The 13,710-nt window shown below is 46.4% G+C and overlaps 1 protein-coding gene across 1 annotated transcript; it reads left to right on the forward strand.

The window, feature by feature from the left end:
• Positions 1-8,119: 8,119 nt before the first annotated feature.
• On the forward strand, positions 8,120-10,893 carry MCEMP1 (mast cell expressed membrane protein 1; the record flags this gene model as incomplete). Its single annotated transcript, XM_080941020.1, has 7 exons — positions 8,120-8,174; positions 8,313-8,402; positions 9,316-9,447; positions 9,587-9,637; positions 9,742-9,897; positions 10,580-10,633; positions 10,859-10,893. The coding sequence occupies 7 exons, from the start codon at positions 8,120-8,122 to the stop codon at positions 10,891-10,893; spliced, it is 573 nt and encodes a 190-aa protein (XP_080797146.1).
• Between the last annotated feature and the right edge of the window lie 2,817 nt (positions 10,894-13,710).

Consider the following 13,710-nt stretch of genomic DNA (forward strand, 5'->3'; position numbering starts at 1 on the left):
AAAATGTCTAGGGAGCCTGGCACGGTGGGCATGCCTTTAATCCCAGCACTTGCAAGGCAGAGGCAGGTGGAGCTCTGTGTTCAAGGCCAGCCTGGCCAACAAATCAAATTCCCGGACAGTGCTACACAGAAAAATCATGTCTTGAAAAACAAACAAGCAAAAAACAAAAACAAAAAATCAAAAACTAAAAAAACCCCAAACAACAACAACAACTCCCCTCAAACCCAAACCAAAACAACAAAAACAAACAAACAAACAAACAAACAAAAACAGAAAGAAAAGAAATGTCTGTTAACAGGATCTAGAATTACACATCTGAGTGTGCCTGGAAGGAAATTGGTTAATTGGGTTAATTAAAGTGGGAAGAACCTGAATGTGTGTGATACCATCTCGAAGTTGAGGTTGTGACAGGTTAAAAAGGAGGAAGCAGTAGCTGTAGAGAATTCAGAGAATTAAGAACACCTGCTGCTTCTGCAAAGGACCCAACTCAACTTCCCAGCACCTACTTTGGCTGACAGCCACCTCTAACTCCTGTGCCCATGCACACTTACATAACACACACACACACACTCATACACACACATGCACACATACACAGACTCAGACACACATACACATACTCATACAAACACACTCACACACATACACACACTCACACACATACATACACACACTCACACACACATGCACACATACACAGACTCAGACACACATACACACACTCATACACACACACTCACACATACACACACACTCACACACACATGCACACATATACACACTCAGACACACTTACACACACTCATACACACATACATATACACACACACTCACACAACACTCATACAAGCACACACATACACACACACTCACACACACACACACACACACACACACACACACATTCACTCACACACGCAAACCAGCCATGGGACCTGCAGGGATGTGTCTGAAGTTAAGAGCACTTGCTGTTCTTCTAGAGAACTAAGTTCATTTTTCACCACACAAATGAGGTCTTAGGATTGCCATGACCAAAAAGCAAGTTGTAGAGGAAAGGGCTTATTTACCTTACACTTCCATATTGCTGTTCATCGTAGGAAGTCAAGACAGGAACTCAAACAGGGCAGGAACCTGCAGGCAGAGCTGATGCAGAGGTTATGGAGAGATTCTGCCCACCGACTTGCTTTCCCTGTTTTGCTCTGCCTGCCTTTTTATAGAACCCAGGACCACCAGCCCAGGGATGGCACCAGACACAGTGAACCGGGTTCTCTGCCACTGATCAGTAACTGAGAAAATGCCTTGTAGCTGGATCTTACGAAGGCATTTCCTCAACTGAGGCTCCTTTCTCTGTGATAACTCCAGCTTGTGTCAAGTCGACACAAAACCAGCCGGTACAAAGTGGCTGAAGACTATCTGCATCTTTGGCTACAGGAGATTTGACACCTCATGACCAGTGCATTGTACTTATATGCAAAAATCCACATTTAGATACAAACATTCCTTCACATAATTAAAAATAATAAAATATAAGCCGGGTATAGAGGCACACACCTTTAATCCTAGCAGCTGGGAGACAGAGGCAGGTGGATTTCTGAATTCGAGGCCAGCCTGATCCTCAGTGTAAATTCCAGGATGGTGAGAGCTACACAGAAATACTGACTTATAAAACAACACAAACAAACAAAATCAATCAATCAATCAATCAATCAATCATTCAAACAAAAAAAAAAAAAAACAAAAACAAAACAGAACCAAGTATGCATAAAATAAAACAAAAAGGTTGGATGTGGTGGCCTCATACTTTTAGTTTCAGTACTTGGGAAGTAGAGACAGACTGGTAGCTTAAGACCGCCCTGGTCTGCCCGACTGGTGCTACATACTAAGGCTTTGTTACAATGTATTAAGAATGAATAAAATATTTTAAATTGTCTTTGGTATTGCAAGTTGTTTTTTAATTTATTTTTTTTATTTATTTACTTTACATCTTTCTTATTGCCACCCTCCTGGTCACTGCCTCCCACAATTCTTCTCCTCCCATTTTCCCCTTCTCCTCTGAGTGGGTGGGGGGGGTCCCCGTATGCTTCTTCGAGGCTGGGCGATTCCTCTCCCACTGAGGCCAGCAGACCAGGCAGCCCAGCCAGAAGAATGTATCCCATCAACAGGCAACAGCTTTTGGTACAGCCTCTGCTCCAGTTGTTCGGGACCCACGTGAAGACGAAGCTGCACGTCTGCTACATATGTGTCTGGAGGCCTAGGTCCAGCCCATGTATGTTCTGTGTTCTGTGGTTCAGACTCTGAGAGCCCCAAGGGTCTTGGTTAGTTGACTGTGTTGGCCTTCCTGTGGAGTTCCTGTCCCTGTCAGGGATGCAATTCTTCCTCCTGTTCTTCCATAAGAGTTCCCAAGTTCCTTCCATTGTTTGACTGTGGGTGACTGCATCTGTCTGAGTCAGCTGCTGGGTGGAGCCTCTCAGAGGACAACATGCTCCTGTCTGCAAGCATCAGTGAGTATCTTTAATAGTGCCAGGGATTGGTTCTTATGGGATGGGTCTCAAGTTGGGCCAGTTATTGATTGGCCATTCCCTTAGTCTCTGCTCCATCCCCCATCCCTGCATTTCTTGTAGACAGGATAAACTCTGGGTTGAAAGTTTTGTGGGTGGGTTGGTGTCTCTATTGCTCCACTGGGGTTCCTGCCTCCAATCCTACTCATCTCCCCATCCCTTCACATCTGCCCTCTGCCCTTGCAACATCATCCCAAAGGAAATGACAATGACAACAGCAACAACAGCAAACAACAAAAGTTAAACGAAAACCCAATCAAACAAAAAGAAAAAGAAACAATGAAACCCCAAACTACACTGTATCACTCAGTAAACCCTTTTGTCTGCACATCTTTATTTGCTAATGTTCTTGGCAATGAGTCACTGGTCTGGCTCAAGGGCCTCTGGCTTCTGCTACACCATCAGTACTGGATATTTCACTGGGACTCTTCTCAGAGAGGACGATCCGGCAGGATTGGCCCCTTCATATGCTCCAGCAGTTCATAGATGGGGTAGATGTTGGGGTGGGCCAACTCATAACCCCGGATCTGGGCCTGGGTGGTAGCTGGGTTGGTCAGCCTGCCAGCTTTCTCATAACCTCACCACCACTGCAAGCCTTCTGGCACTCAGCTAGCTCACCGAATGCCACAGCTCTCAAGGGGTAGGGGCCTGCTCGCTCCCCACTCTGTCCATGCCACCAGGGCTAGCTCTACTGTGCCGGCCAGGCAAGGTACAAGGCTGTTCTCCCAAGTCCTGCAGCCAGTGAGGGGCTGGGCCAGCTTTGCACGATCCTTGGACATTAACATGGTCCCAGATGGCATCCCAGACCAGGGACCTCTGCGTGGCCACAGACATGGACACAGATCCCTGCTGCTGCGTGGCCATTGATCCAGACATGACCTTCAGCGGCAGCAAGGGCTGGGGTTTCACTATGGCCTCAGGTGATGCCACAGGCTACTCACATCACTTTGTCCCCCTCTACCCTAGTCTCTAGAGCTGCCTCCTTTCAGAGCGCTCAAACCGTTCTTCTACTGTTGTTCTCCCATCTCTCCATCCCACACTTGCACATCGTAGTGTTGGGTCTCTGGGTGTCTTCAAGTGTCTGTCGGACCCAAAGACTTCAAAAGAAATAAATCTCTGGCCAAAGTTTAACATAGGCGCAGAAAACTGTAAATCAACCTAGGGTCCTCCAGTCTCGTGAATGAGCCTCCGCCGCAGCCAGCACGAGAGACTAGCAGATAGGCCAGTGATGAGAAGTCAACACAGTAGGACATGTCCAGTCAGTTGTGGGTCTCCATTCTGTTCTTCTTCCTGGGCTAGGATGCAGCTCTCATAGACATGGAGACTCACGCAATGGTCAGCTTTCTCAAAGGAAGAAGGCATAGATGCCAACTGGCCCTTGCGTTTGTTACTGCTTGTATTGGTGGGCAATATAAGTCCCCATTTCTCAGGGAGCAAGGACAGCAACCACCTTCAGGTACCCAGTTCTGCCCGTCTTCAGAGCACACACGACTCGACTTCTCTTCATCTTCCATTTCTTTATATTTGTTAGTTTCTACCACTTACTCAGTTCCTGATGCGCCTGCACCTGGCCAGGGCTGGGCTCAGGGTTGTGGTGTTGTCCTGACACTTCCTGTGGCACCAGGGTTGAAAGTTGTTTTCATATAATATATTCTGATCAGGGCTTTTCCTTCCTATAATAATTAAAAAAGAAAAAGCACAGGAAACACACACACACACACACCCAAAGCCAACTTCAAAAACCCCAAATCCATAAAAAACACAAAATTGGGCACCATAACATACAAACAAAAAACCAGTAAAAGAAAGAAAGAAAGAAAGAAAGAAAGAAAGAAAGAAAGAAAGAAAAGAAACAAAAAACTTTACTAAGTGTGGCTCATAAAACCTATGAGACTTGTTTTGAGCAAACTAAATTTTCCTTTGTAAGCAGTTGTCAAGTGATTAGGGGTGATAGCCCATGTCTACTTCCTTCTCTGTGCTAGGACTCCATCTGGCTTGAACCTACACAGGCCCTGGGCATGCTGTGGACCTGAGTCTTATTTTGTTTGGAAGACACCGTTTCCTTGGTGTCATCCTTCTAGTTCTTCCAATCTTTTCCTCTTCTGTATGGCTCCTTAAACCCTAAGGGGAAGAGACTCATTTAGGACTGATAATGGCCGAGCGAGACACTGATCTCTGGGTATTGCAGAATACAGTCAGGAGACATCTTCCTGCTTTGTTTCTTTAGCATAGCAACAGTATTTGGTTTCCCTCTGGGGCTCTGGCCAATCTCAGGTTATTGGCCATTGTAGCAGTGTGGGGCATGGGTTTCATCTCATGGAGTGGGCCTCAAGTCCAATTAGATAGGCGTTGGTTCCATCCACAAGTAGAGCCTCTCCCTCTCTTACAGAGCTTGTAGCTTGGTTGGTGGTTTCCCTTCTCCTTCGGTAGCATGCAGCAGAGTACCTTCCAGTACCATGAACGCTCGGCAGTAGGGGGGAAGGTTCTCCACTTCTCAATGTTCAGTGAGTCGCGTGTACTGTCCTCATCAAGGGCCTTACTATCAGTCTGTGGCAGGCAATCAACAGCCTCGGCAGTAACCGAGCTGTCGGAAGGTTTCCACGGGGGCCCCTCTGCCCAACAATTCAAGTAGATGTAACCTGTTCCTGACACTGAAGGTTTCACTTAGTCGTGAAAGATGTCTGGTTGGAACATCGTCTCCCCATTATTTTGAGACTCCGTTTATACTTATCTCCTATGTGTATATATTTTAGGAAGCTGCAACAGGAATAGGTTGGCATGTGGTCCTTCAAATGGCACTTGGTGTTAGCTGTTCCTCCTTTACCTCCTCTTCCCTTCACAATCTCATTTGATGTTCCCTCTCCAGACTTTCCATCACTACAAGTTCTATGTTCCCTTCCTTGGGAAGCCCCCAGCCCCGCCCCCGCCCCGCCCCGCCCCGCCCCAGCCCCGCCACCAGCCCCTTACTTCACATCTAGCACCTGTCTGTGGTTTTGCAGGTTGTGGCATTCGTACCGAGGCTCACACGCTAACACACACATATATAAGAGAACGCATACCGTATTTGTCTTTTTTGGGTCTGGGTTATGTCATTCAGGATAATTTTTCTTTCTAGCTCCATTCATATTTATCTCTGAAGTTCATGGTTTCACTTTTTAAATGGCCAAATAGTGTAAATGTACCATATTTTTATCATTCATCTGTAGATTGGCAAGTAAACTGTTTCCAATTTCTGACTGTTATAGAGTATAGAGCAATGAATATAGACGAGTAACTGTAGTAGGATGTAGATAGAGCCCTTTGGGTAAATGCCCGACTGTGGTATAGCTGGATCTTCACGTAGATCTATTCCTGGTTTCCTGAGTGAATGCCACCCTGATTTCCAGAGTGGCTTTACAATTTTGTTGTCCCACCAGCAGTGAACGAGCGTCCCTTTCCTGCATGGGCTGGCATTGTTTCAGTTCTGTGTCCCATTTTAAGTTGGCTTGTTTGTTTTCTTGATGTCTACTTTTTCAAGTTCTTTATATATTTTGGATATTAGCCTATTATTGGGTGTGTACTTGGTAGGAGTCTTTCCCCATTCCATAGGATGCCTCTTTGTCTAAATAGCGATGTCCTCTGTCTTATAGAAGCTTTTCAGTTTCATGAGGTCCCATTTATTAATTATTGATCCTAATGCTTGTGCTATTGGTGTTTGGTTCAGAAAGTCTTTTCCTGTGCCAACCAGCTCAAGGCTAGTCCCTACTTTCTTTTCCTATCAAATTCAGATTCAGATTCCGGATCCATTTGGAGTTCACTCTTATGCAGGGTGATAAGTATGGATTTATTTGTATTCTTCTACATGCAAGTATGCATGCACATTATGTCACCAAGTACGGCCATTGTTACTACTTATTGAAGATGCTGTCATTTTTTTCCCCCACAGTGCCTTTTTGGCTTCTTTGTCAAAAAGCAGGTATCTGTAAATATGTGGATTTATGTCTAGGTCTTCATTTACCTTTATTGGTCAACATGGTTGTTTTGTGCCAATACCACACTGCTTTTATTACCATAACTCTGTAATACAATTTGATAATTGAGGTCAGGGATGGTGATACCTCTACTAAAGCCTTAATAAAAATCTAAGACAGAGTATAGATATGCTAAATATACATGCACATTGCTGTGGGCATCCTGTTTACAAAAGAGTGTAAATAAACATGTTGGATGCATTCATGAGCTGAGCTATAACTAAAGGTGTTTGGAAGTTTGAGTGTGCATGCATGTGTGTATATGCATGGCTGTGTATGCATGCATGTGTGTATATGCATGGCTGTGTATGTATGCATGTGTGTATATGCATGGCTGTGTATGTATGCATGTGTGTATATGCATGGCTGTGTATGTATGCATGTGTGTATATGCATGTATGTGTATGTATGCATGTGTGTATATGCATGGCTGTGTATGTATGCATGTGTGTATATGCATGGCTGTGTATGCATGCATGTGTGTATATGCATGTATGTGTATGTATGCATGTGTGTATATGCATGTATGTGTATGCATGCATGTGTGTATATGCATGTATGTGTATGTATGCATGTGTGTATATGCATGTGTGTGCATGGCTGTGTGTGAACCTGGTAGGGGGGCAGTTTGATGGAGTAAATGCCTTTTTCTTCTGACATGTCTATGTGTAGGAGAGAAGACCTTGGGGACTTGGTCAGGGTAAATATTAAGGATATGGGTCTGACATCAGTATTGTAAGTAGGTGTGGAGTCAAAGTGGTTTCCACCCTTGCTTAACATCCGTTTTGCTCTCTGTGGTGCCTCAGAGAGTTCCTGGGGTCCAGTGATGCAATTGGTTAACTTGAGGTACTTAGGAAAAGGAGAAGTTGTGGGAGGCAGGGTTGAACTGTGGCGTGAGGCCCAAGAGGGAAGGTGTTGGGGGCTGGGAAACCCAGCTATTGTCCTAAAAGTTAGACTCTTGAGTTCTCACAGGTTTTTTTTTTTTGGTGGTAGAGATAGAAAACAGAAGAGAAACTTCAAATATGAGGCGCAACTGTAACCCCAACTGGGACAGTGGAAAGAGGTGGATCATCAGTACTTGCTGGCCAGTCAGTCTAGCATATTTGGTGAGTTCCAGGCTACTGAGAGTTGTTGCCTTAAAAAACAATGTGAACATTTTTACCTGGGAGTGACACCTGAGGTTGTCCTCTGCCTCCTGTCAGGGAGATGAATCAGGCACAAGCCACCTGTCTTTTTCATATGTGTGTCTTTCATCCAGACCCTCTGGCTTCCTCAAAGATGTCTCTTCCATCATCACATCTAAGATGGCTTCTTGGCCATCCATGAAACTTCTCTCCCTCTAAAGACCCCTTGGATATGGTAGCTGAAGATGCCTCCAGGGAAGGAAATCTGGCGTGAGTCCCTGAAAGGAGAAGGCAAACCCTGTTTCCCTCCCCTCCAAAATGAGATTTCCCCATATGTCTTGACATCTTCCTGTAGGTGGGGACGTGTGGACATTTGGGAGGTCCAGGGTTCCAGGCTGTGGTAATCTACGTGAATCAACCAAGAAGAATGCAGGCATCAGCCTCCCAGGATAAGAACCGGAGGAAACCAGGTCATGATAAAGGTTAGGGATATTTGGGGTGGGCTCCATAAATGCCTGCTCTGCAGAAAGGCTATTTTTGTCCTTCCTGCCGTGTTCCCCTACCGACTCCCCAGATATCTAGGTGAGTCTCAGTATCTCCTTTCACCAAATTACACACAGGTGCTCACGATCCTGACTATGAGAATATAACCCTGGCCTTCAGAAACAAGGACCATCTCAAATTCAACCAACCAACACCCACAAAACAAGGTGAGTAGATTCTTGCTTACCCACCCCCACTCCAACCTTAAGGTGTATGTGGAGGGAGGGTGTGCTGGGGACTGTGGTGTTGGTGGCACTCAAGATGGTGATGTGGCTATGGTAAAGGTTCAGTTGGTAGAGAGCTTGCCCGGCTTGTACAAAGCCTTGGGTTCAATCCACAGCTCCGTGTAAACTGGGCGCATACCTACTATCCCTGCATTTGGGAGCAGAAGCCAAAGTCATCCTTGGCTACATAGAGAGTTGGAAGCTGGGATGCTAGAAACCCTAACTAGCCAACTAACTAACTAACTAACTAACTAACTAACTAACTAACTAACTAACTAACTAACTAGTAGAGCTGGAGAGGTATGTGACTCAGTAGTTAAGAGTGGTGCTACTCAAGTGTAAGGGCTGGAGACAAGAAGGTCACTGGGGCATACTGTTTTTCTTCCTTCCAGTGGCTCACAAACACCTGTACTACTTTGTCATAAAGCTGACTTTTGTCCTTCATGACTGATTTATGTGTTTCCCCACCCGGGAACAAGCAGGAGAGTCTCTGCCTCAAAGAAGTAGGTGGAGTGACAAAGGAGGATAGTCCATGCTTCTGGTTTTTGCACCCATGCATGCCCACTTGTACTGTGCCCCCCCGCTCCCATGAGTAATGTGAGGGTAGCTTTGTAGTTGAGATGATGGAGGTTGGGTTTCTGAAATGCTTCTGGCAGAGCTGTTGGCTGCTAATCATTGGGTGACATAACTTATTGAGAGGGATGTGGTGGTCACCGTGTAAGGGATGCAGGTTGGTGACACCAACTCTGCTGACTGGGCATGCCCTTGATGCTGGTGACAGGTGTCACAGACAGTATTGCTGGTCTGGCTGGTAGGTTTGGCTCTGGAGCTCACATGCCCTGTGTTTCTGTCCCAGTCAAGTTCAAGCCATCCCCGGACACAGACCCGGTCCCCCCTTGGTTGCACAGAACCATTATGATGTTATATGTTCTCCTCGCTCTCATCTTTTTATCCTGCATCATCCTTTCTGCCTTGGTCCTGGTAAAAAGTAAGTGATTTTGGAAGCTGGGCCAGGGATGATGGGATCGTGGGATCACCACCGGTTCCTCTTCCTTCCCTCAACTCCATTTCAAGGGAGGTTAAAATGGAGACGGGGCCTTAAAGCTTTCCTACTCTCCCCTAAACAGATTCTGAAATGTCCAAGGAGCTGTGGTCCTTGAGGGCAGAGCTTTCGAATGGTGAGCGGGAGGCCCAGAGGAGGCCCATCATGGTGCTGGTGGGAACGGGAGAAGAACGGCCATCATGAGCATTCGTCTGAACATCTCAAATTCCATGTCCTTAGTTTCAAACAAGGTGTGGGATATCCAGGAGCTCCAGAATCAGCAAAAGAGTATTTGGGAAACTGTCCAGAGGGACATCAGGGAGGTCAAGAGCAGCCTCGGGATGGTGAAGAGCAACCTCCAGAGTGGAAATGACAGGCTGAAGACAGTCCCAGCAGGTATTCCTTGCAGACCTGTTGTCCTCAGGTCAATTTGATTGGCTGTTCAGAACAAACAGGGTGCTAACCAGGGAGTAACCAGGGTCCTGTTCTCTGGGTTTGGAAGTGGGGGGCAATAGATAATTTCCTCTGAGCTAGAGGAGGGGCTTGTGGAGGTGGTTGAGTCAGGAAAGTACAACATGGGACCAGAGTTTGGATCCCCAGGACTCACATGAAAGCTGTGCTGGTGTGGTAAGGGTGTGGGCAGCAGAGATAAGCTGATATATGTGGTTTCTTGATCACCCAATCTAGTCAAATGGGTGAAACCCTAGGTTCAGTGAGAGGTCCTGTTTTAAAAAATAAGGTAGACATCTCTAAAGAAAAACAACTGACTGAGGTCAGCCTCTGACCCCCTCACATATGTGCACACACAAGTGCAAACACATATGAATATAATCACATGTATACTGCACACACACAGACACACACACACACACACAGACACACACACACAGACACACACACAGACACACACACACACAGACACACACACAGACACACACACACACACACACACACACACCACACCGTTACTGTGACCCTCCACTATAGGAGTCTGTGTCACTCAAACTGGAGACTGCTAATATGTCAAGCCTTTGCAGCCCCGTCCCAGATTTACCTGTTTTCCTCTCTTTCCCCCCAGATATATCCCAAATCAAGAAAACCCTGGAGGAGCTAGAGAAGAAGACACAGCCTAGTAAGCTGGGGTGGACTGGGGTGGACTGGGGAGGACTGGGGTGGACTGGGGTGGAGTCCCAGACCTAGTGCTGGTCTTCCTGACCTCAGGTCTCTCCTCTCTGACAGAATCCAGTAAATAAGAGGACGCCACGGCCATACCTGTGAGGACTCCGAATTGCACCTGCTAGTAAAGATGGCCTGTGGGGGTACCTAGCTTGAGTGTGAACCTGCCCTGTATCCTCAGATAAAAACTTCTCTACCTGGGGGCCTGAGTGTTGAAGAGATGTGTATGCAAACGAGCATTCTGTGGCATATGGAGTTTCATATGTATTCAAAGAGAAGGTTTTACAGTGGCAAGAGAACATGGGAGTCACAGCAGGTGTTACTCTTAATGGGCCACATAGGTCTATGCCCTGGCATATATGAGTATAGGAGTGTCCCGGTTGGCAGCTGTTACTGTGAAGCCCCCGAGTGTGGCTGTAAGTGGGACATGCCTCCTCATTATCTTGATCATGTATGTGTGCATCTGACTATTTTGTATGTGTGTCACTGCAGTGGTGGGAAAGGGACATCATCCTGGGGGTGTATCACGACATAGGTCATTGCTGGTGTGCTTGGCTATGTCAGCCTGTGTGTTCAGAGCGTGTACACAGATGCAGCCATCAATTTCTACACTTGTATTTATGATTCATGAAGATAAATGCCAAGGGGAATGATATGACTCTGGAGCTGTTTTTGGGACAGAACTTTGGGACCTGGAGGGGGGATTGGATTTAGGGCTTTGGTTTGGAGTTGAAACAAAACACCCAGTGCTGGAAGCCAGGCATGGTGCAGCTGGGCCGTAATTCCATCACTTGAGAGGCTGACTTAGATAGGGGGATCATGAGTTCAAGGGCAGCCCTGGATAAAAGGTAGAACCTGAGCTGAGTTCCGTCCCTGGAATCCATCCACACAGTGGGAGGAGAGAACCACCTCTGGGTCCAGCCTGCACACCAAGGCACGGGAAAGACACAAGACTAAAATAATTTTAAAGAATACCCAAAGGAATCTCTATCCTACTAAAGAGACATGTCGTAAAACATTATTTAATAAAACTTTCCAGCGCAGGGTTCCTTCCCACATTAGACCATTTATGTTCCCAGATGGAAGACACACAGAACCGTATATTTTAAAACGTGCCTTAGGCAGCACAACAACTGGACAACTGCCTACCCTCCGTGCAGCTGGACTCCACTTTCCAACTGATAACTCCAAGTCATTACTCACTAAACTCTACGTTCTGTCTGGCTGCTCCTAACTCCATTCAGCCAGCCCACATGGCCACGTTTTTATGGCTCAGCTATCCCATTGCGCTCTTTCCTCTCCATTCTGCGCTGTCTTCCGTAGTGGCTCTCCTCCGCCCCCCCCTTCCTCAGCCCCGCCTCTCTTCCTCTCCTCCCCCGCTATTGGCTGCTGGCATCTTCATGTGCCAATCGGAGTTAACTGGGGACTGCGGTCCTTCAGGCTTCCTGCAGACTCTAAATCTTGGAGTCCAGCCCTTAGCATTACAATAAACATTAAAAGACAAAAGCTCAACAAGATACTTGCTCACCCAAGTTATAGATGGGTAGATTTACAATAGCCAGGAAAGGGAAATAGCCTAGACATCCTTCAAGGGATGAATGGATTATGGAAATGTGGTGCTAATATACACGAGGGAATTTACTCAGCATCAAAGAAGAATAAAATAGTGAAATATGCAGGAAAATGGACGAAACTGGAAACCATTGTGTTAAGTGAAATAAGCCAGACTGGAAAAAACAAAACAAAACAAAAATACCCCACAGTATATTGTCTCTCTTATGTGGAGTCTAGCTTCCAATATTTGTGTGTGTGTGTGTGTGTGTGTGTGTGTGTGTGTGTGTGTGAAGGGGGGGCGTTGGGGAAGAAGCCTCAAGGGAGAGGGGTTGGAAGGACAATAGAGTACACACAGTAAGAAAGCAGAAGGGAGGATCCTGACATGGTAGGATCTAAGTGTGATTAGGGGCCAGGAAGATGGGTGACTTAGGGTTTTACTGCTGTGAGCAGACACCATGACCAAAGCAACTCTTATAAGGACAACATTTAATTGGGGGCTGGCTGACAGGTTCAGAGGTTCAGCCTATTATCACCAAGGCAGGAACGTGGCAGCATCCAGGCAGGCACGGTGCAGGAGGAGCTGAGAATTCTACATCTTCATCTGAAGGCTGCTAGAAGATTGATTTCCAGAAAGCTAGGATGCGGATCTTAAAGCCCACACCCACAACGAGACACTTCCTCCAACAAGGCCAAACCTACTCTAACAAGGCTACACCTCCAAATAGTGCCCCTCCCTGGCCAAGCATATCAAAGCACCACAATGGAGGAGCAAGAGAGTTGAGGGGATAATCAACCCAAAGTAGATACGTATGAAAATATCATAAAATATATCAATGAAAGAACGAATGCCCCATGTAGATTTCTGCGTGTACGTGAACCTGTACCGGGTGTGGCTGCTGGAGCACACCCTTCATGCTCCCGGATGCACATAAGCATAAGTATGCCTCTGTGTGCCTGCAGCCTAAGAAGTGTAATATGTCCCTAAGAATCTGGACTCATGAGTATATACGATCCCCTAAGAGTGTACCCATGAGTGTGTATGTGTAACTGAGCACACCCCTACTAGTGTCTGAGCATCATGTGTCTCCTTCCACCATATGCAATACATATAAAGAAAACACTGGAGGCACCTATCGGTAGACAAATTCGTATGAGCCGGGGTCCTAGGGAGGCATAGAGTGAAACTCTAGATTTGAAGTAGGTCTGCCTGTCCTTCGGTCTCTCCTTTTCCCCATGGCCAGTTCTAATAGAAAGATATAAAAATCACACGCAGAAGACTCTTGTCTTAGGGTTTCTATTCCTGCACAAACATCATGACCAAGTAGCAAGCTGGGGAGGAAAGGGTTGATTCAGCTCATCACTGTTCATCACCAGAGGAAGTCAGGACTGGAACCCAAGCAGGTCAAGAAGCAGGAGCTGATGCAGAGGCCATGGAGGGATGTCACTTACTGGCTTGCTTCCCCTGGCTTGCTCAACCTG

This window comes from Micromys minutus, assembly GCF_963924665.1.
Source record: "Micromys minutus genome assembly, chromosome: 29".
In the NCBI taxonomy this organism is placed as follows: Eukaryota; Metazoa; Chordata; class Mammalia; order Rodentia; family Muridae; genus Micromys; species Micromys minutus.